This window comes from Camelus dromedarius, chromosome 7 (genome assembly GCF_036321535.1).
Source record: "Camelus dromedarius isolate mCamDro1 chromosome 7, mCamDro1.pat, whole genome shotgun sequence".
Classification (NCBI taxonomy): Eukaryota; Metazoa; Chordata; class Mammalia; order Artiodactyla; family Camelidae; genus Camelus; species Camelus dromedarius.
The window spans coordinates 11,249,813-11,269,911 of NC_087442.1; the positions used below are offsets into that span (position 1 = coordinate 11,249,813).

At 44.2% G+C, this 20,099-nt stretch overlaps 1 protein-coding gene across 3 annotated transcripts in view; it reads right to left on the reverse strand.

The window, feature by feature from the left end:
• Nucleotides 1-833: 833 nt before the first annotated feature.
• Nucleotides 834-20,099, reverse strand: part of MGAM (maltase-glucoamylase) — a 73,742-nt gene continuing 54,476 nt past the window's right edge. For all 3 annotated transcript variants that reach the window (XM_064487284.1, XM_010989860.3, XM_064487285.1), the window contains 16 exons: nt 19,797-19,907; nt 19,422-19,484; nt 15,160-15,294; nt 14,610-14,697; nt 13,639-13,777; nt 12,549-12,682; nt 12,398-12,432; nt 12,186-12,302; nt 10,919-11,067; nt 10,224-10,308; nt 9,238-9,294; nt 6,627-6,751; nt 5,433-5,521; nt 4,186-4,235; nt 3,444-3,614; nt 834-1,730 (listed from right to left, as the gene is read on the reverse strand). In XM_064487284.1, the coding sequence (XP_064343354.1) occupies nt 1,647-1,730; nt 3,444-3,614; nt 4,186-4,235; nt 5,433-5,521; nt 6,627-6,751; nt 9,238-9,294; nt 10,224-10,308; nt 10,919-11,067; nt 12,186-12,302; nt 12,398-12,432; nt 12,549-12,682; nt 13,639-13,777; nt 14,610-14,697; nt 15,160-15,294; nt 19,422-19,484; nt 19,797-19,907 (1,632 nt within the window). In that variant the 3' untranslated portion in view covers nt 834-1,646. The remainder of the gene's footprint in view (nt 1,731-3,443; nt 3,615-4,185; nt 4,236-5,432; nt 5,522-6,626; nt 6,752-9,237; nt 9,295-10,223; nt 10,309-10,918; nt 11,068-12,185; nt 12,303-12,397; nt 12,433-12,548; nt 12,683-13,638; nt 13,778-14,609; nt 14,698-15,159; nt 15,295-19,421; nt 19,485-19,796; nt 19,908-20,099) is intronic.

Here is a 20,099-nt window from a genome sequence, read left to right on the forward strand (position 1 = left end):
GCCATCTTTTTGATCAAGGGATTCCTGTGATTTTTTTTCCCCCATATTTCACTCATTGCCTAGTTAGCTCAAGCCCTCATCCAAAAGCCTCTTGTTTTGATAATTAGAACACTAAGCCAATGTAACAATACTATTTTCCGGTAGCCTTATGGAGGCGCTGACATATGAGTACACAAGTAGAATCTGGCTTCCTAGTGTCAAAAAAAAGGGGGTGCCAGGGGATAAATTAGGCATATGGGGCTAATAGACACACATTACTGCATAACACAGGGAAAATATTCAATATCTTATAATAGCCTATAATAGGAAATAATCTGAAAAAAACTGAATCACTTTGCTGTATACATGAACTAACACAATATGGTAAATCAATTACACTTCAATTTAAAAAAAGGAAAAGAAAGAAAAAGAGGGAAGTAAACACATTCATCTCTCATATACTCATTTTCAAGTAATACTAAAAGTAATTATCCCTGTTGAATATGAGTATACGATGCCCTTATCCCAATTTTTAACCATCTAGTGTTTTAACCAATAGTGTTGCAAATTCTACTTTTGCCAGAGTTGATATCTTACCAAATATAATAACTTATATGATTAAAACAACAACAGTTCAAGGACACTCTCCCATGAACCTAAATCTTAACACAAATCCATGGCAGAGGCATAAGGAAAAGGGTGGGTAACCATAAATCTGATTATTCCATTGCTGGATTAGCCTGCAGGAACTCTGATGCCAAAGAGAACAAGACCAGTTCACAAGAGTTTGCCGAATAAGAAATCTTAATGCTGAAATGAGATTACCCATGGTCAAATTACCACAAAATTCAACACCTTGTTAATCTGCTTGGTTTATTTTTCTTTGGCATATAAATTGCATGCATCGTGTGAACTGTGGTTCTATACATTAGGCAGAATACAGAAATAAGATTTACACATTTCAAAGCACATCCTGGCAAAAATAAGTTATTGTTTACATTCAAACTCCTTCCTTCAGCTTTGCCCTCTTCAATCTCATCCCCAGCCCTATTCCCACAAGCTAAGGAGTTCCTCCAACCCCTCCTCTTGCTTTCAGATTGGTTGGCTCTTCCCTTCTCCTTCCCATGAGGCGACTAGTCCTAATATTTTTATGTTATCTTCTTACTTGTCATCATCACCTTCATCCCCATCATCTTTCCTGCTTACCTTCCCTGAATTTGCCTTTCCTTCCCCTTATATCATGCTTTCAGCATATTATTCCGTCTCCCCATAACCACAGGGACCAGATGTTCTTCCTGGATGCTTTCTTGAGGTGTTAGTTGGCTCTAGGACCTGAACTGTCCTGGCAAGCTTCAGCTTGTGGGGCCATTCCCTAATTACACACATACACACGCACACATACTTCATCATAGACCTGGTTCATCTTCAGTCCATGTTGTACTAAGAGCCATCCAAACCATGCCAGTCACATAGAGACATTATGGTAACCCACAGTCGTCCACACCTCCCTACTGCCTACACCACAGGGCTAAAACACAGGCAGAGCATAAAACAAAATTAACAAAACACTTCACCCATACTGGGTATAAACTAATTAGCAACACATAATAATTTTATGAGCATGAAGTACGAGTAGTTTCAAAGCTATTCATGGTTAGGGTCCTGCTCTAGGAACTCAGAGTGCTTCTCCATGTCAAGGAGGTGAAATTATGCAGGCTGATGTTTCTGCTGGTCACATCAATGTTTAACACCTGTTGGGAACCAAAGAAAAAGTATCGGGCATCTGGTGATTGAAGTTTCCTGCACTCAAACAAATCAGATACAACCCAATGGTCCACATAACACTCTTGACACTTTCGCAAGTCATTACCTAGCTTCCAGAGTACCCTCAGATTTTTCAGGTGAGAAGGGAGTTTCTCAACCCCTTAGAGTACAAAAAGCATTCAGAGATAGGGAAAAGACGACAGGACCCTAAATAACGAAACAGGCAACGACTGCAGAGAATCGACGGCACAGACAAATTGGAGAAAATGTCCTCATTTCCACCCCTCCCCTTATTTCCTGCTTCTCCTATCCCCTCGTAGTGCCTTGATGATTGCATAGTGAGAGTCTGACAGCTCAGGTCTTTCTCCCATAAAGTTTCACCACGTGCACTAGTTGGCTCGGGTATCTGCAACAAAATTGGGCGGAGCCTTTATGAGCTCTTTGGAGAGCTGGGGAAGTTGGTTGACAAGAAAACCGCAAACATGAGAAAATGAAAACTACGAAGCTGAAGGAAAACTTTTGTTTCAGGCCTTGTGATCAGGAAGGATTCTGAAAGAAAAATAGTTCAGGAAAAAGGAAGAGGTAAGCATACGAGGAAAGGCCCACTTACCATGAGGGCAGGTGTTGGAAGCATCAGTCCCAAGGTGCAGATCTTTTGCACATTTAACATTCATCTAATCAGACTGTGTCTTGCAGTCAACAGCCCTGGAACGACTGTGGACCGAGCAGCACTCCTGACAATGTTTGTGCCTGTGTGAACTCCACTGCTGTTACTGGTGTTATGAATGGATGGACTGCAACCACTTGAGAATTATTTCAGAAAGGAGTATAAATCCTGGTTGATAGTAAAATCAAGAAAATGCTCCAATGGAAACTTGTATAAAGCATATTAGTGGCTTTGGAGAAAATCCCATAGACAGAAGTGAAAGAATTTTTATGAAATGATGTATCAGCAATGCCTCTGAGGGTACAGAGGAAATACCTTAACCAGTTCATACCATATAGATTTTCTTTTAATTTATAATAATAAAATTAAAAAAACAATTTAAAGTACTTACATAGAAATTTGAATAATAAAAGAAAAATTCATGATACAAATTGGTCAAGGTATTTCTAACATTTTTTCACATTCAGAGTTTACCTCTTCTAATTTACTTTGATGTGGATTTATCAACGTCCATGGATCTCCCCCAATATTTTCCTCTGCAGTATCACTAACAAATTTAAATGATAAAAGTCTGTTTAAAGAAATTTTGTAAAACTTTCTATATTTTTTAGATAGACGTTTTAAGGGACAGAAAAGCACTGCATCATAATTTGTAATCCTTTTTTTTTTCTTCTTTCTCTGTGGCTTATGAAATAATGGAGCAACTTTTCACTGATGGTGTCTTTTAGCTGATGAAAGAGGGCAGTTCATGCTGTTTGGGAAGAAGATCTCTGAGGCAGAGGTAAAGGCAAAGTGGTACACAGGTTTGCAGACAAGAAGACATTCACGACAAGGATCCAGACCATTCATTCCAAACAATGGCCCATCAGAAAGCCTCCCTTCACCTCCCTGCTGTCCACCCTGACACACTGAACCCACAGGGGCTCCAGAAGGGCTTGCAGGAGAGCGTGTCACTTGGAAGGAAAGCAGGCAGGGATGGCACCAGGGTCTCAGGGCTGGAAAACGCCATTTGGACTTTTCACCGATCACAAACCTGTGTTGTAGAGTCATAGGTGAAGCTGGGGGTCACAACCACGCCGCTCACAGAAATGCTGACACTGGAAATGGAATCGCTGCCCACTCCCCAGATTTCAACGTAGCCCAGTTTCAAAGGGTTTGTATCGCTGATGTATTTGTTGAAAATTACATGGCTCTGCATCGTATTCTGTCAGTTGGAGATAAAAGAAACCACCAGGGGGAAACAATTGTGTGATTTTAGGCACAAATCTAGATCATGAAGTAAGATGGCTTTAGAGTCACCACCTTGTGTCCTTGGATAGTGAGACCATGATTTCAGCATTCTCTCCCCCATTGCCGACTACCATCCAACTGTGCATTGTTTAAGCAGCAACAGGGTCTCCAGAATCACTCTGACTCTAAGGAGGCAAAGAACTTCAGCTCTCAGGAACCTTATATTCTACATGCGGAGAAGTCACAAAATGTGCAGACCGTTCCAAGGCATCTTAAGAATGAGGGCTGGATAACATAGAAATAGTCTGTCCATGTGTGCTTTGGTGAACTGGAATAAGTTACTGATGAAATACAAATGAATTTAATCACAGAAAGCTTCCTGGGAGCACATTATATCTCTATCAGAAGTCTAGAGGAGGGGAAGGATGCAAATCAGCAAGATGAACAGTGAAGGAATTCTAGCAGGTAATTTACGCCCTATGGCTTCCAGCATCCTACGAAGCCAGAACTCCATTCTCCCTTCACAGTATCAGTCATATACTCACCTGGCTGACAGAAAAGTTGGCCAGGTAATAGAGTCCTTTTTCATAGGTATCTGCAAACAGACAACAAAGCAAGCATGATACGGAGCTACGCTCTAGAGTTCTCATTGCTTCCTTGGCTGAGGAAGTAGGGATGATTTTTGTTTGTTATTTTATTTCTCTGCTTCACAGAGTTCCACATTGTGAGAGGAGTCAGTTTATACAAATGTTTGAAATGGGCGTATACAGATGCCTCTGAAGAACAGCGTCACCTCCTATGATGCAGTTTTCTGACACTGCTCTTAATCCACTCCTCCTTCTCACAGTCTCCTGCCCCCAACGTCTCAGAATGTCCAGATTCCTTCTGCTAGAGCCACACATAGACGCACACACGTGCACGTACGCCCACATCATGAACACCAAGATGGGTGTCTTGGCCAGCTTATCTTGAGAGGTATTAGGAAATTTTTTAAATGCAGTCTCCCAAGAAGGAACTTCTTTGTTCCTTCGCCTTAATTTATGCCACAGGCCCAGGGAGAATCGGAAGCTCAGCACACCCAGTAAAGGTGGAGCAGCAGGGCCCTGTTACCGGCGCCGTCCCCCTGCGCCCAACCTGTGTGGCTTTCTCACTCTTCCCCGTGTGCCTGCCTCTTTCTAAGTTGCTACCACTGAACCAGAGGGCTGTCCTCTAGAGCTGTGCTGTCCAAGACGGTAGCCACGAGCCAAATGGAACTATTTAAATTTAAATTACAAATTAAATCAACTTTAAAATCCAGTTTCTCACATGCACTGGTCACATTTCAAGTGCTCAATAGCCACCGAGGCCTAACTGCTACCAGACGGGACAACACGGATGGAGAACATTTCCATCACTGCAGAAAGTTCTACTGGACATCACTGGTCTAGAAATGACTAACGGTACTTGAGACATCCTCCTGGGAGTTTACTAATTTCTGTTAACTCCTGATGGTACATTCCCCCAAGTAAATAGCACAGCTGAGCAGGCACTGCCCCTCTTACAGCTCAGTTGATCACAAAGAACCTTTGGATTAGGACAGCTGGATAAGGGTGAGAGACTCAGAGTTCAGCTTCATATACGTGAGGCATAAGGATCCTGTATAATATGTATTATACATTTTAAAGTAATAAATGGCTATATTAAAAAATATAAAATTGTCTTAACACAGAAAAGGAAATAGCAGCCCTAGAAGATATCCAGGAACCTAGCCAGGGGTATTGACACGAAGGAATCCGAGGCAGCCCTTACTCACCGATGCTTTGTCCGTCATCCCAGAATAGACAACCTTCGGCCGTCCCCTGATCATCCAGGGCGACCTTGAAGCCTAGGAACTTCTGACGGCTGCAGTGAGGGAGGAGAGGGGCATTAGCTAAAGACAAAGCCACAGTCACAAACCAAGGGTTTTCATACAAACGAAAGGAAGTGTTTCCTGGTATAAATTAAAGCCTGGGTACTAGGATTCAAGAAACTTGTGATTCAGTTCTCCTTCTGTCTTGAGAGCTACATGACTTCATATCAGGAATGAATGAGTCAATCACTCAAGGGGACTTTTCCTTTAAGGCTCTACAAGCCTACAGGAGCCCCACGGGCTCTACAAAAAACCACACGCAAGCTCACTGGCCTCCTTCCTTTCCCCACTGTCAGGAAAATCTGGGTGTTTCAATCTTTCATCAGCAAATTCTTAAACAGGTCTAGAGAGTTTTGTTTGCATACATCCTGGGTTCTTCACTTTCCAGCTGACTTTTTGTGATCACATGAGTAGGACTCCAAGAATTTGAGTTTGACATCAGACAGGCATGGATTTTAGTCCCTGCTCACCTACTTACTATGTGACTCTGAGTTAATCACTTAGCCTCCTGAAGCCCCTCTTTGCTCATCTGCAAAGTGGGGATGATAACAGTACTTACACCATAGTGATTTTTTTTCTTTTGTTAAGAAAAATTAGATAATCTGCAAATAGATCTCTCCATATTAGCACAGTTCTAGGCACAGAGCAAACATTCACCTGATGTCACCTGTCATTATTTACTATATAGACTTAGGTCTAGAATTTTTAAATCTTATACATAAGGAACCTCTGCCTCAGGCATCAGTTGCAGTATGGCTTACACAGTTTTCCAGCAAAAGTTTTGCTTTTTTTTTTTTTTAAGCAAAGAGTGGATTAGGATCCAGATAGTCTTCTAAAACCAGCACGAATCATGGTTGCTCCTGTTTCACCTTCATCTCAAATGTCACTCATCAGACCTGTCACCTCCCCCACTTCGATCTAAAATAGTCATTAATAACTGTTTCAAGAGCATAGACTCTGAAAAAGGCTAAAACACAAACAAGCAGACAAATAAATATGTTTAGCAGAAGATCTTTGGGATGTAGCTTGCAAACCAGTGGGCTTCACCAGGATCTGAGCTAACTGGCATGTAAGGAGAAATCTGACCCCATCATTCACCTTAAGTGGGTGTTCTGTGCAGGCTCTTGCCAGGGCAGGATGTAGCCCCCACGGACATGAAGATTAATGTGGTCGAGAGGGGCTGGCAAGGACTTCCACTCTCCCCGGGCTTTAATGTCCACACCCTGCGGGTCAGAAGAAGGTAAGAGATGATGGAGAGAACACATCTCCCCGAACAACGCATCGATGAGACATCTTGTCCACCCTCTGAGCCTGCTGCCTGTTCAGGACCCTGTTACCACACTTCTCCACGCTGTGTGGCATCTTGTGTTGCTGCCATGACATCATGTCAGGACCCCTTGTCTTCTGGGGCCTCTACCATACATACCACATGGGATCCTAGCTGCCTCTCCCCCTACCCTCACTCCACATCCTGTTTCTGCATCAAGAAGCACCACTCAAGGAGGTTGAGCGATCCTTTTTTCTTTCTTGTTGGCTCCTGATTCACTCCCCACAAAGGCACTTCCAGACCTTCTCTCTGGCTTTGCCTCTGCTCAGCCTCCATCTCCCTCCACTGCCCCACTCCCCACCCTAACTTCATTAACACCTTGGACTCAGACTTGACTGAAATCATTAAAGTGAACTGATTTACTTCACAAGTCCTTCTCTTTAACTCACTCTGCCTTCCTTTATGTTTCACATCTTTATCCCACCTCACGTGTGACGGGAAAAGTGTCTCTCACCCCCAGCTCAAACCTCAATTCCTAAGAAACTGCCCTTCCACAGGTTCTCAACCTGGAGAAGGCTTTCTGACTTCAGCACTAGGGACATTTCAGACTGGAGAACTCTTTGTTGTAGGGACTGCCCTGTGCCTTTGGCTGTTGACCAGTGTCTATCCACTAGATGCCAGCAGCATCTCCCCTACCTCCCACCACACTGTGCACTGTGCCAACCAGACATGTCTCTAGACATTGCCAGACGTCCGCTGGTAGGCAAATCCCCCCAATTTGAGAATTGCTCCTTTAAAGGTAAGGAGCAAAGCTACCATAACGTTTCTTCACTTTTGTTCCTTGATTTTCATTTCATACAGACTCAACTTGTACAAAACTAGGGGTAGGTGGTAGAAGGGACTGACCCTTCACTGATGGTGACTGACACCACATTCCCCGGGGGGAACTCTGCTTCATGGTCCTAACTCAGGACTACAAAGTTTAGAGGACTTACTAAAAATTCCAGCCCTATGTCTCTGGACCTTTTTCTTACCGATGTCATGAGGAAGCTGAATTATATGCTCTCTAATGACATTTCACTCCAACACCTTATGAATCCTGGACTTTTCCTCCACTGATTGTCCTACATACAAGTGAAACCTGACACACATAAAACCATTAAAGTTGCCTTCCTACCAAATTCTTTATTTCTCTCAATGTTTTTTTTTTCATTCTCCTATACATTATGGCTAAACATGATATGATACCTTCTCATGAGTTCATTTCCAGCCCCTCATGAGTCACAAGCTGATTAACTTTCCTTTAAATAGTTTCTGACTGAGCTAGCTAACAAATTCCTATTAAGATATCCACAAAGACATGATCATGAGATAAAATGTAAAAGCAGAACGATTGAAATAGGAAAAGACAACCTATGGAGAGTATGCTCAGCATACACAGCAAGCACGAGGTCCGGGGTTTGATCCCCAGCACCTCCACTACAAACAAGTAAGTAAATAAATAAACCCTAATTACTTCCTTTCCAAAACAAAGGGGAAAAAAAAGAAAGACAACCTAACGTGACTGTCCAAGGGAGTTTTCATCAGCTGCACAGTCACTGATTACGACCAAGAAGCACTGTTATCTTTTTGCTCTATTTCCAGTTCTCCGCTTCACTCTCCTCAGGAAAAGCAGAAGAGCCTGGTTACAGGGAGAGGAAACACTACCCTTGCTTCTTCCTCAAGAATCAAACTCTGACTTGTCTGGACCCTGCAACAGAACACTGCCGTGACGCTTCTGTGAAAGAGCCTGTTTTCCCAACTGAGTCTCGGGGGCTGGGACCAGCCGGGGACAAAGTGCTATGACAGAGAGGATGCGGTCCCTTCGTACTCCTCGGAGCACTCGCCTTGCCCCGGCTCACGAGGGCGGGGCCTTACACCTGGGTGTGCGTTTTCCACCCAGCCTGGGGCCTGCTTACCTTAGGAAATTACATTGACCAACTCTTCTTTGAATATCTATGCTATAAAAGAACATATTTAATAAAAAAAAAAAAAACAGAGCAAAAGGCCCCTAATATTTAGGAACTTCCAGCCTAACAAGGGGGATATAAACAAAAACCATCATTTCCAGCATAATTTCAAGTGTGTTCCAGTGTCTGACATTTACGCCACCGTGAAGAGTGGTGGTACAAGGAAGGGTTAAAAACGAACACACAAAGAAGATCCAGGAAAAGCCAGGCACTGCAGGAGCCGCTTCGATGCATTTCACAACACTTCTGTGAGGAAGGTGGGCTTCCCACACTCGGAGGTGAAAACACAGAGGCTCCAAGGTTAGAAGTGACCCGTCCAAGATCACAGGGCGAGGGTTACAGGGCCAGAACTGGACCTGAGGTTTGTCAGATTCTAAAGTCTGTGCGTGCTACCATTTCCCCAGGTTGTACATAAACAATCAGGAAAACTCACCGTGTAGTAATCATACCAGCGGGCTCTGGGGAAGTATGCAGTGACGTCTGCGGCACCCTAAAAGCCAACAGAAAACAAGGCAGGCGAGTAGGCGAGGCAATCTGGGCCCAGTAACCAATTTGCACAGTAAAGAGATCAAAACAATAGTGATGGCTTTGGACCCACTGCCTGCCTCCCTTCCCCTCTCTCTCTCTCTCTCCGCTTCTCCCCACTACCAGCCCTCACCCCATCAGCAGTGTTGGGGAAGGCTTCCCTCCCTGCCCTCTTCTCCAACTGGGAAGATCTGCCTAACCAAAAATTGTGGCTTCTGTAAAACCCTTTGGAATCTGGGACTCTGGGGGAGGAAAAATCACCATTTGTTTGTAGACTTACCCCATTCCCTCTCTAAAAAGACAAACTGAGGTTGCACCTGGGGCAGAAAACCATTTTGTAGGTTTATGGAGCCAATACCTGAGAAATCACGATTAGTGCAATAACTTGGGGTGGACCCAATCACCTGATATTTTAATCAGACTCCTAATCATGGGAAAGGAAGTGAAGAAATGGCTGCCTGAGGACCTCTTACAGAAGGGAAGGGCTTGTCAGCAGCAACCAGATTAGACACATTGCTACAGACAATCCTTCTGCAAAGTTTTGTTTTAATGGTAATAGAGGATTGAAAGGCTTTCCTTATAGTACTGCCCTCACCCGACTCATTCATACGCCTATTTCAGGGAGTGAAGAAATGATTGTATCTGCAAATATATCATAGGATTTTTTTCCTTCTTGATTATCCAATGAATCAGAATCTGTTATGCTGATTATCAAGATGAGAGAGTTGAGGCCCAGACTACCTAAGTGACGGCCGTCAGCTCAGAGGGAGAGCAAGAGACAGAGGCAGGATAAGAAATCACATCTCAGGACCCCTCAGACTAGGCCTCTTCTCCTTGACTATTCACCCGCCTCACAGCTGGGACCCTCTAGTCATCAGAGGCCGCCATACTCACAGGCTGCAGGACAGGGCTGACCAGGAAGGCTGGGCCCAGCAGGAACTGACCGTCTACATCCCAGGTCACCCGGTCTGCCACAAACCTGGAGAGGCAAAGCAAGGTACCACAGTGGGGACCCCAACAGGACCCCAGGTCAAGACCTAGAAGAAACTGCTCAAGCTCAGACCCAAGTTGGAGGTTCAGCTGCACGCTGTGCCACCCTTTACTCTCTCCCTAGGTCTACCTGAACCAGATCCACACTCACTTTCTACACATCATGCTCTTCAAACCCACGGAACGGTGGGATTCAGACATACTCTCATCTATCAGCAGCTCCGTGTTTCTTAACCACAGCACATTTTAATGCAAGAGTGGCCTTCATGCCTCAGATATCCCCCTGGAATGCCTTCTTTTTTGACCTGAGCTATTACAGAAGATAGGTAGGTCTTTACATGCCCAAACTAGAAAGAACTTATTCTGGGCTGTATTGTATATCATTCTGAAATTTAAAAAAAATCAGTAGCCTTTTGTCAAAGAGCTAAAGTGTGACTGCCAGCATGCTAAAAGGAATCATAACGTACAGTCCACACCTACAGAGCTTTCGGCAAAGGCAAGCATGCCTTTAACCTAATTTGGAAGAATTACTTTCTTCAACTTCCCCCACACAGAATGGAATTACCCCTCAGTCACTGGGATCCCAGCTAGACACTCACTCATGGAGAAGAGGCCGCACGACGGTGCTGCCCTCCACGTGGGCCACGTGCATCAGGGTGTAGAGATAAGGCAACAGGGTGTATCTGGTCCGCAGGACGCTTCTGGACAGAGTCACAAAGGTAGCATTCCAGGACACAGGGTCTTGCCTCTAAGGAGAAAATAAGAGCGTTCAGGGCTCACCTTAGGGGGTCCAGGGGACTTGGGAGGAGGTCACATTCACTCCAAATGAAGATCACACATAGCCAAACCAACGATGACCACAGATGAGATTCAGAAAATATTTCTAGTAGACCGAAAGGAGCCACAGAAACTTCCCCAGAACAGGTGAAAAAATTCCCCATAAGACATTCTGGGGAGGGGGGGATATATCTGGTACAATGCCCAAACCAAAAGAATAATCTAAAGAACACTGGGCGTGGGAAACGTGAGGATTTTTTCATGTACCTGTTGGCTATTTGTATATCTTCTTTGGAAAAATGTCTATCAGTTTCTCTGCCCATGTTTAAATCAGATTGTTTGTTTTTGTGCTATTGAGTTGTATGAATGCCTTATATTCCTTTGGATATTAACTCTTAATCAGTATATGGTTTATAAATATTTTCTCCCATTTTGCAGGCTGTCTTTTCATTTTTAGTGTGATATAGTCCCACTTATTTAATTTTGCTTTTGTTGTTTGTGCTTTTGGTGTCATATTCAAAAAAAAAATAAGGAATACTATTCAGCCATGAGAAAGAAGGGAATCCTGCCATCGGCAACAACAGGGATGATTTTGATGGCAATATGCTAAATGAAGCACGTCAGACAGAGAAAGACAGTTACTGTGTGATATCACTTACATGTGGAATCTAAAAAAAAATTAACTGACAGGAACAGAGAATAAAATGTTGGTTATCAGAGGCTGGGAGGTGAGGGACGTGAGCAGATGTTGTCAAAGAGTAAAAACTTCTTGTTATAAATTAAATATGTTCTGGTGATCTAATATATAGCATGGTGTCTGTAGTTTATAAACTTGAAAGTTGCTAAGGGTGTAGATATTAAATGTTCTCACCACAGAAAAAGGAATGGTAATGATGTGAGGTGATGGAGGTGTTAACTGACCCCACTGTGGTAGTCATTTTGCAATATACAAGTATAGCAAATTAAAAAGGAGAAACATGAGGGTTTAATGGTTTTGAAGGTGTCCTTGGGGAATACAGACTACGTTACTTGTCATTCAGAATTTTCCTGGTGACACAAAACTTTTGAGCTCTGAGCTCAATGCCCTACCCTGGTCCCAATGGTGTTATGGTTCCTCGAATAGGGGTAGAAGGCCCCCAGCTGCATCCAGCGAGCACACATTTCATATTCGGCATCTTGAAAGAACCCGCAAATATCTGCTCCTGTCTGAAACAAAAGACAGAAAGCAACGGGCCTGTTGATGATTTCTGAAAGATGCCATCGTCTGCTTGGTGATCAGGGGTGATCAAAAGGGCACTCACATAGGGTATGCCAAAGAGGCTGAACTCCATCATGCCTGCAAGGAGAACCACAGCTGTGTCAGCCAAGGCACTCGTGACCTGCCTCCCCTTCCCTCCTGGGAGAATCCTTTATCGAGGATCCCACTCCTTCCCCCGCCAGCAGCCCACACACCAATGATAGATTTCCTCAGCTGGTCCCACGCGGCCGTGTTGTCTCCCAGCCAGTGTCCTCCCCAGCGGCCAGAAGAGGGGAAAGTGGAGCGAGTGACGACAATGCCTCGCTCTCCCGTCACCTCCTGCACAGCTCTGGTTGGGAGGGAACAAAGAGGTGATGGAGGGCAGAGCAGGAGAGGAAAGGCCATAGAGTTTCTCCTCCCAGAGCCCCTGAGCCTAGCCAGGTGACAACACATTTCCTGTGTCAAGAAGGGAACATGGGACTCTGAGCTGTAATGAGGTCCTCACTGACTGACTCCAGATGATGGAGATGATACCAAAAGTTGTGTCTTTACACAGTGTCTTACAATGTTTCATCAAAGAAAAACTTCACAATGTAAAAACCTCACTGCGTCACCTAAAATGATAAGTAATAACTTCCATTAAGAAAAGAGGGAGTGGGTAATAGCTCTGGTAGAGCGCATGCTTAGTGTGCATGAGGTCCTGGGTTCTATCCCCAGCACTTCTACTAAAAAGAAAAGTAATCACTAAATCCTGCTATTTATTTACTCAACATTTAGTTTTACATATTTGGGAAAGGAGAAAGTAAATTCCTTTACGAGGCTTTCTTTAGGATAATTCTTATTAATCATTGACTGAGCACAAAAAATGGGACAGTGCAAATTCAGTAGAATACCAGCTGGCTATTCAACAAGAATGACCAGAAAAAAAAAAAACCCCAGTAGAGATGAGTCACTTTTGAAATACGGGAAAGAGCTATCCAGTCCTCTGTGTTTCCTTATCGTAAGTAAAGCTATCACAGCATCGTGTGCCCTGTGTGATGACTGTCCGAGCCTCCGTGAGTCTACCCTCCACTAGGATCCTTAGTCTCTCACGGGCAGGACCGTGCTTTACTTACAGCTGTCCTCCTAGCTATGATCACAGGGTCTGGCTCCGCGCTCATGAGTGTTTAATAAATAAGAATTGCTTTAAAGTTATAATTAAAATCTGAGCCCTTGGAAGAAGGGATGAAAGGCCGAGCAGGGTAGCTTCATCAGCCACTGGCTGTCCCTGGAGGTTGTCAGGACAGAAGGGAGGTGACGACTCACTCGTACGTGGGTCTGGTCTGGGCCCAGCCGTACAGGCTGTGCACGTCGTAGTGCCGCACCGGGGAGCCGTCAGGCAGGATCTGCTGGCTCTCCATGCACAGGGTCTTGCTGCTCAGGCCCTTGTCCCTGGACTCCAAATCTGAAGAAAAAAACCTAGTGATGTGGGAGCTCCCTTCCCACCCTGTGTATCTCTGATCTCTCTTCAAAAGATTAGACTCTGGATCTTAAGGGTGACTTGACCCCTGCATGAGGTCAAGTTGACCTCTCCTTCCCCGGGGCATGGAAATAGGCTCGTCTCTGAGCTCCCAAGGCACCCGCAGGTCTTTTCAACATCAAGTGCCCCAGAGGGTACCCAGGAGAAAGCAGGAGGAAGAACTCACAGTTGCCAAACACTTACCACGTGACAGGCTCCAACCTAGGCTTTTAACATGTACATTATTCTATGTAATGCTTATCCTCATTCTGTGAAAGTGATATCATTATTCTCCTTTTACAGTTAAAAAAAAAAAACCAAGTTGGAAACACCAATTATCTGCTGAAGGTCACACAACTCAGAGACGATAATTTCTGGAGCCAAGATGTGAACACAAGCATAGCACCAAAGTCCACTGACTCCATGACCAGGGGAGGCCGTTACTTTCCACCCACTCGGTGGCACAGCAAATTTCTGGGGAGGAATTAACATGAGCCTGAAGAACTTAAAAACTTAGCTGCAGAATCCTTTGGAGACATCACCAATGTTAAGTGTTTTCTGAAAAGAATTCAAGAAATTCACCCAAAGGGGCCGAAAACTTGTATATACCCAATTGGGGAAAGTTCTTGAATGGTGTTTGTCTCTGTCCCCCACAAAAAACCAGAGCATCAGTAAGGATGTCCCTGAGCATCAGGACAAACCCCCGGCTGCTGGGCTCCGGCGGGGCCCACGCCTTGTAGCCACGGCGCTGCCAGCGGAGGAGGCCCAGGGTCCTTACGCGGCATGTAGGGTGGGTGGTTCAGAGTGGCGTTCTTGCAGCCTGGGGGAACCGCCCCATTCACAAAGCTGGCCGGCTCATTCATGTCCTAGAAATGTCAGACACAGATAGTTCTTACTGTGTAAAATTATTACTGTCCCATCAACTCATAGATAAATTGGTCACCATCCAGTAATCCCACAGACACCAGCCCAGGGAGATTCATCAAGTCCAGCTGAGAACTGACTGAAAAGATCAATTAAGCCCTTCTGAATGACTGGCTAGAGGATTTGAAAAAATTCTCACTCAGGGTGTGAGGCAGGCTCAGTTCCAAAGACTTTCTGGAAATCACCTTGGAATTTTACAGTAAGAACTTGAGACAAGGTACAAGGTCTGGGGAGGGTCTGACTGTTCCACTCCTGATTGGAGGAAATGCAGTCTGACACGTCCAAAGTCCTTCCTGGATGATTCTAATCCCTTCTGATTAAAGGTCACTGATACATAAGCATAGACACCCCAGGACAGAAGCACACCCATCCACGTGTACACCGACACCAACACACACACTTACAATCCACATGCCATCAAACTTCAAGCTCGTCTCTGGATTCCGTGGATTGGTGTAGAGTTCTCTCAACTCCCTCTTCCACCACGTGATAGTTGAATTACGGAGAAAGTCCGGGAAGGCCACATAAGCTCGGTATAGCTGGAAAAATTAAATATTATTTATTTGTCCCAAACAAATATGTTAGGCAGAAAAGAGGCATCTCCTGAAAGCTTAATCTCATGCGAAGCCTTGTACTACGTGGCGATAGTCAATCCAAATGGAGTGTAAGTAATGTTCTTGACTTATGCAAAATACAATGAGGGTAAAGAAAAGAAATGAGCACAAATTGTCACTTGGAAAACGTCCATGGACTGTTTTCCTTTTTGTAGCAACGTGAATGGTAGCCATCAACACACTGAATCCACTTTTTCACCTGTTAGATACCCACCACTCCTCAACCTCTGCCCGGCAATTTCTAAGCACTCCTCAGAGACAAAGCACAAGCCAGGGAGACTGCAGCCTGAGAGGGGCAGGCATCAGATGCGATGTCAACAGGTTGGAAAGGACTTTGTATTCCCCCACAGGGCTTAGCTTAGAACCTAAGATAAATGCGCAGAGCATAATTGTGAATTCATGTCACTCAGCAACAGCACATAGTCGTCAATTTCTACACAGCCTATGTCGCCTGTTATGGGACTTTACGGTCCTTTGTACGTCTCAGTAAACAGGTTCCTCTATGTCCATCAGCGCATTTTAAGAGTTAAAAGGCTAAATAATGCCAGTGACAAGGGTGCGAGGAAGGAACAACAGAAAGAGGGCTTGGTCGAGGGAATCCCCAGTTCCAGACACAATACACAAGAGGTAAGTGGAAACCCGTATGTCTAGATAAAAAGCCAAAAGGGACACAAAGCAAAAACAGAAATGGATCAGTGCACAGGGATCCAGCTCACAGAGAATTTAGAGGGTAGTAAACCACATCACTGAGCATCTCGGGAACGGGGGGCATGCCAAGGATGCCTTTTTGTTGGAAAATGTAGGTAGAAACATGGAACCAGCAAAATAGAACCTTTCACCAGAAACAGAGAGCTCCGGCTCAGGCAAGGTCAGAAACATGGTGCAGAGGAGGGAAATGGAGGACTAGAATAACCAGGGTCAACACAACCACGTTGGAGTAATAACTGAATCCCAAAGGAGATCCAAGTGGGAAACTTGATAAACGTTGGTTTATTAACCTCACTACGAGGTGCTCTGACTCGCATCCATGAAATAAAAAGTGTTCCGCTGTCCTCCAAGGTTCTGGCTCTGCCTCGCTCCTGTCCGTATTCTTTTCTTGTCTTACTGCTTCTGCCCTCACTTTCCCTGGTCCTCAACTCGTGACGTGCCCACCTACATGTCTGGCCCCAGGATTACTTGTCACAATCCATCGTGTGTTACCAAAATGCAATTCCTAGACTCCACCCCAGACCTAATGCATTAAACCTCTGAGCTTCAGATCCAGAAATCTGCTTTTCACAGGCTTCCTGTTCTTGGCTGGTTGGCTGGTTGGTTGGTGTTACACTCCCCTCACCCAGGCCTGGGCATCAGTAGCCTCATGCCCACCAACCTCATTAACTGAGCCTTATAAACATAACTAGTTATAATTATCCTCTCTACTGAGAATGTCTTATGTGCTACCTAATAGACACTGCAACCCCCTAGAGAACCTCCTATTTCTCATCAGAGGCACAACGGGCATTTGGGGCAGGAGAATGCTTGGTGGAAAATTCCCTGCAATCAGAACGACGTGCATCCCTGGTCACTGCCCACTGCCCACTAGATGTCACGCAGTGCTCCTTGTGATGATTAAAACTGCCCCACAGAATCCAGATGCCCTCAAGGTGGCAGTATTGCCTCTAGTGGCTGATGTACTGTGGGGCTCATACAGTAGGAGCCAACCTCTTGATTGCTGAAGTGGTCCTTCCCCAGCATAATGATTTAAAAGTCATGGTTCTGGCATAAAAACAGACACGCAGACCAATGGGACAGAACAGAAAGCCCAGAAATAAGCCTACACGTATACAGTCAATTAATCTTTGAGAAGGGTGCCAAAAACACAAGAAGAGAAAGGACAGTCTTCTGTAAGCCGTGTTAGAAAACCTGGATATCCACATGCAGAAGAATGAAACTGGACTCCTATCTTACACTGCTCACAAAAATAACTCGAAATGAATTAAAGGCTTAAATGTAAGACCTGAAACCATAAAACTCCTAGAAGAAAACACAGGAAAAAAGCTCCTTGACATCAGTCTTGGTGACGAGTCTTTTGAATTTGCTACCAGAAGCACAAGCAACGAAAGCAAAAACACACAACTGGGACCACATCAAACTGAAGGGCTTCTCCGCAGTAAAAGAAACACATCAACAAAATGCAAAGGCAACCTGTGAAATGGGAGAAAATATTTGCAAATCAAATACCTGATGGGAGTTAATATCCAAAATACATTAAGAAACTTACACAACTCAACAGCAGAGCAACGAAGGGTTTTAAAAATGGAAAAGGTCCTGAATAGACATATTACCAAAGAAGACACACAAATGGCCAACAGGTTCATGAAAAGGTATTCAGCGCCGCTAGTCATCAGGGAAAGGCAAGTCAAAACCACAGCGAGATGTCATCTCACACTTGTCAGGATAGCTTTTATGAAAAAGACAAGAGACAACAGGTGTTGGTAAGGACATGGAGAAAAGGAAACCCTTGTGCACTGTTGGTGGGAATGAAAATTGGTAAAGCCATTATGGAAAACAGTATGGAGTTTCCTCAAAAACTAAAAATAGAACTACCATATGATCCAGAAGTCCCACTTCTGGATATATATCCTGAAGGAAACAAAATTAATACCCTGAAGAGATATCTGCACACCCATGTTCATTGCAGCCTTACTCACAATAGCCAAAACGTGGAAACAACCTAAGTGTCTGTCCACAGATGAATGAATAAAGAACATGTGGTGTGTATACATACAATAGAATATTAATCAGCCATGAGAATTAAGGAAATTCTGCCATTTGCAACAACATGGATAAACCTAAGTGAAATAAGCCAGACAGAGAAAGAAAAATACTATATAATCTCACTCATGCATGGAATCTATACAAACAAACAAAAAATAGTTGAACTCATAGAAACAGACAGTAGAAGGGTGATTACCATAGGATGGGGGAAATGGGGAGGTGCTGGTCAAAGGTTGCAAGCCTTCGTTTGTAAGATGAACAAGTTTCTGGGATCTAATGTACGGCATGGTGACTATAGTTAATAATACTATATGTGTACTTAAAGGTTTACTGCTAAGACAATAGATTATAAGCATTCTTACCATATATATACACAAATGGTAACTACTTGAGCCTATGGACGCATTAATTAACCTGATTCTGGTCATTATTTCATGATATATATGTATATCAAATTATCACATTGTATACTTTAAAGATACACAATTTTACTTGTCAATTATTATTTCCCCAAGTTACGCTTGGGGAAAATATGAAAATAAGTAAATAAAACTCAAGGAGCCATGGCCCTGAACTTCTTTTGCAGATTCCTGTGTCCATGTGGGCTGCCTAGACCACCAAACTTCAAGGGATCTTCGGTGAGGAGTAACAGAGACAACAGGAAGCTAGGTCCTCTCCCTTGGAGTCTTATCTGAGATCTATTACAAATAAGAATCTGTCCCCAGCAGAGAGCAAGGTTTAAATATGGCTGGAAACTGGGAGATATGAGCAAAGTTGAGAAACCCAAGAAGGATGGCAGCAATTTAAAAGAGTGAAGATGGAGGAGCCTGTTCATGAAAAAGAGATGTACAGAGAAAATGACTCAACCACTACAGACACGGGTGGGAGACTCTGTGTAAAAGGAATACTCAAGACAACAACTGCAAAACCAACAATAAAAACAGTAAATATACTAATTCAGTTAAAAGACAGTGTTTCTCAGAGGTACCATCCAGTGGGAATTTCACGGATGTGTGGAATCTGACAGCCCTGGATTTGCAATCACCACTCTGTCACGTAAGTAATTTCAGCCCTCTGGGTCTTAGTTATGCAAAGGATAATAAACGCCTACCTCCCGACTGGGGTAAAATATTACATGTAAAGTGACTGGCACACAGACGGACACACAGGACATGTTCCCTAAGTGAATTCCCCCTCCTCGCCCATGCCCATGAGACAGAGATGTCCAGCATCCTAAGTATGGTTGCACCTTCGGCAACCCTGACTTCCCCCAACATCCACAAAGGGCCCTTTACCTCCAGCTGAGTGTCCCAGTCTAGAGACGAGTTTACAACAACATTAGGAAAATCAGGCCAGACCTGTGAAGAGAAAAATGTTCAAAGCAATGCACTAGATAATTTCTCTTATATAGCATTTTCTAAGAAGCTATAAACCATGTCCCAGAGGTAGTAATACTTTGATTTTCTTGTAGGATCAGCGTAGAGAAAAGTGGATCCCACAAGGCAACACACATTCTTTAAAAACTCCTTAACAGTGTTGACAAATACTGATTGAGAAAATGAGAACTTCTGACCTCGGAGTCCAAATGGAAAAGGCAAAAAAACACGTAGAAACACACCGACAGTTACCACCCCCGGGCTGGGGATTAGGGGGTCACGCTCAGAGCGTACCTTTCCCCAGACAATGCTTCCATCGCTTGGGTCTTTGATGAAGACATCTTCCTCCACACCCCGCGTGAAGGCAGGATAGGGCTTTGTCTCGTTGCCAGAGATGGCTGGGTCCTGAAGTTCAAGCACAGGTCAGGAGAGAAAACCAAGGCCAGAGAATGACAAGGACAGGAGAAAGGAGAATTCCTCAGAAGGGAAGGCATCGGCTTCCACCTGAGCTGTAGGGCTTCTGTGAATCTGGGGAGATGCACTTTCCTTATTGAACTTCAATTCCTCCACTCAGAGCAGGGAAGGAAACACAGCATA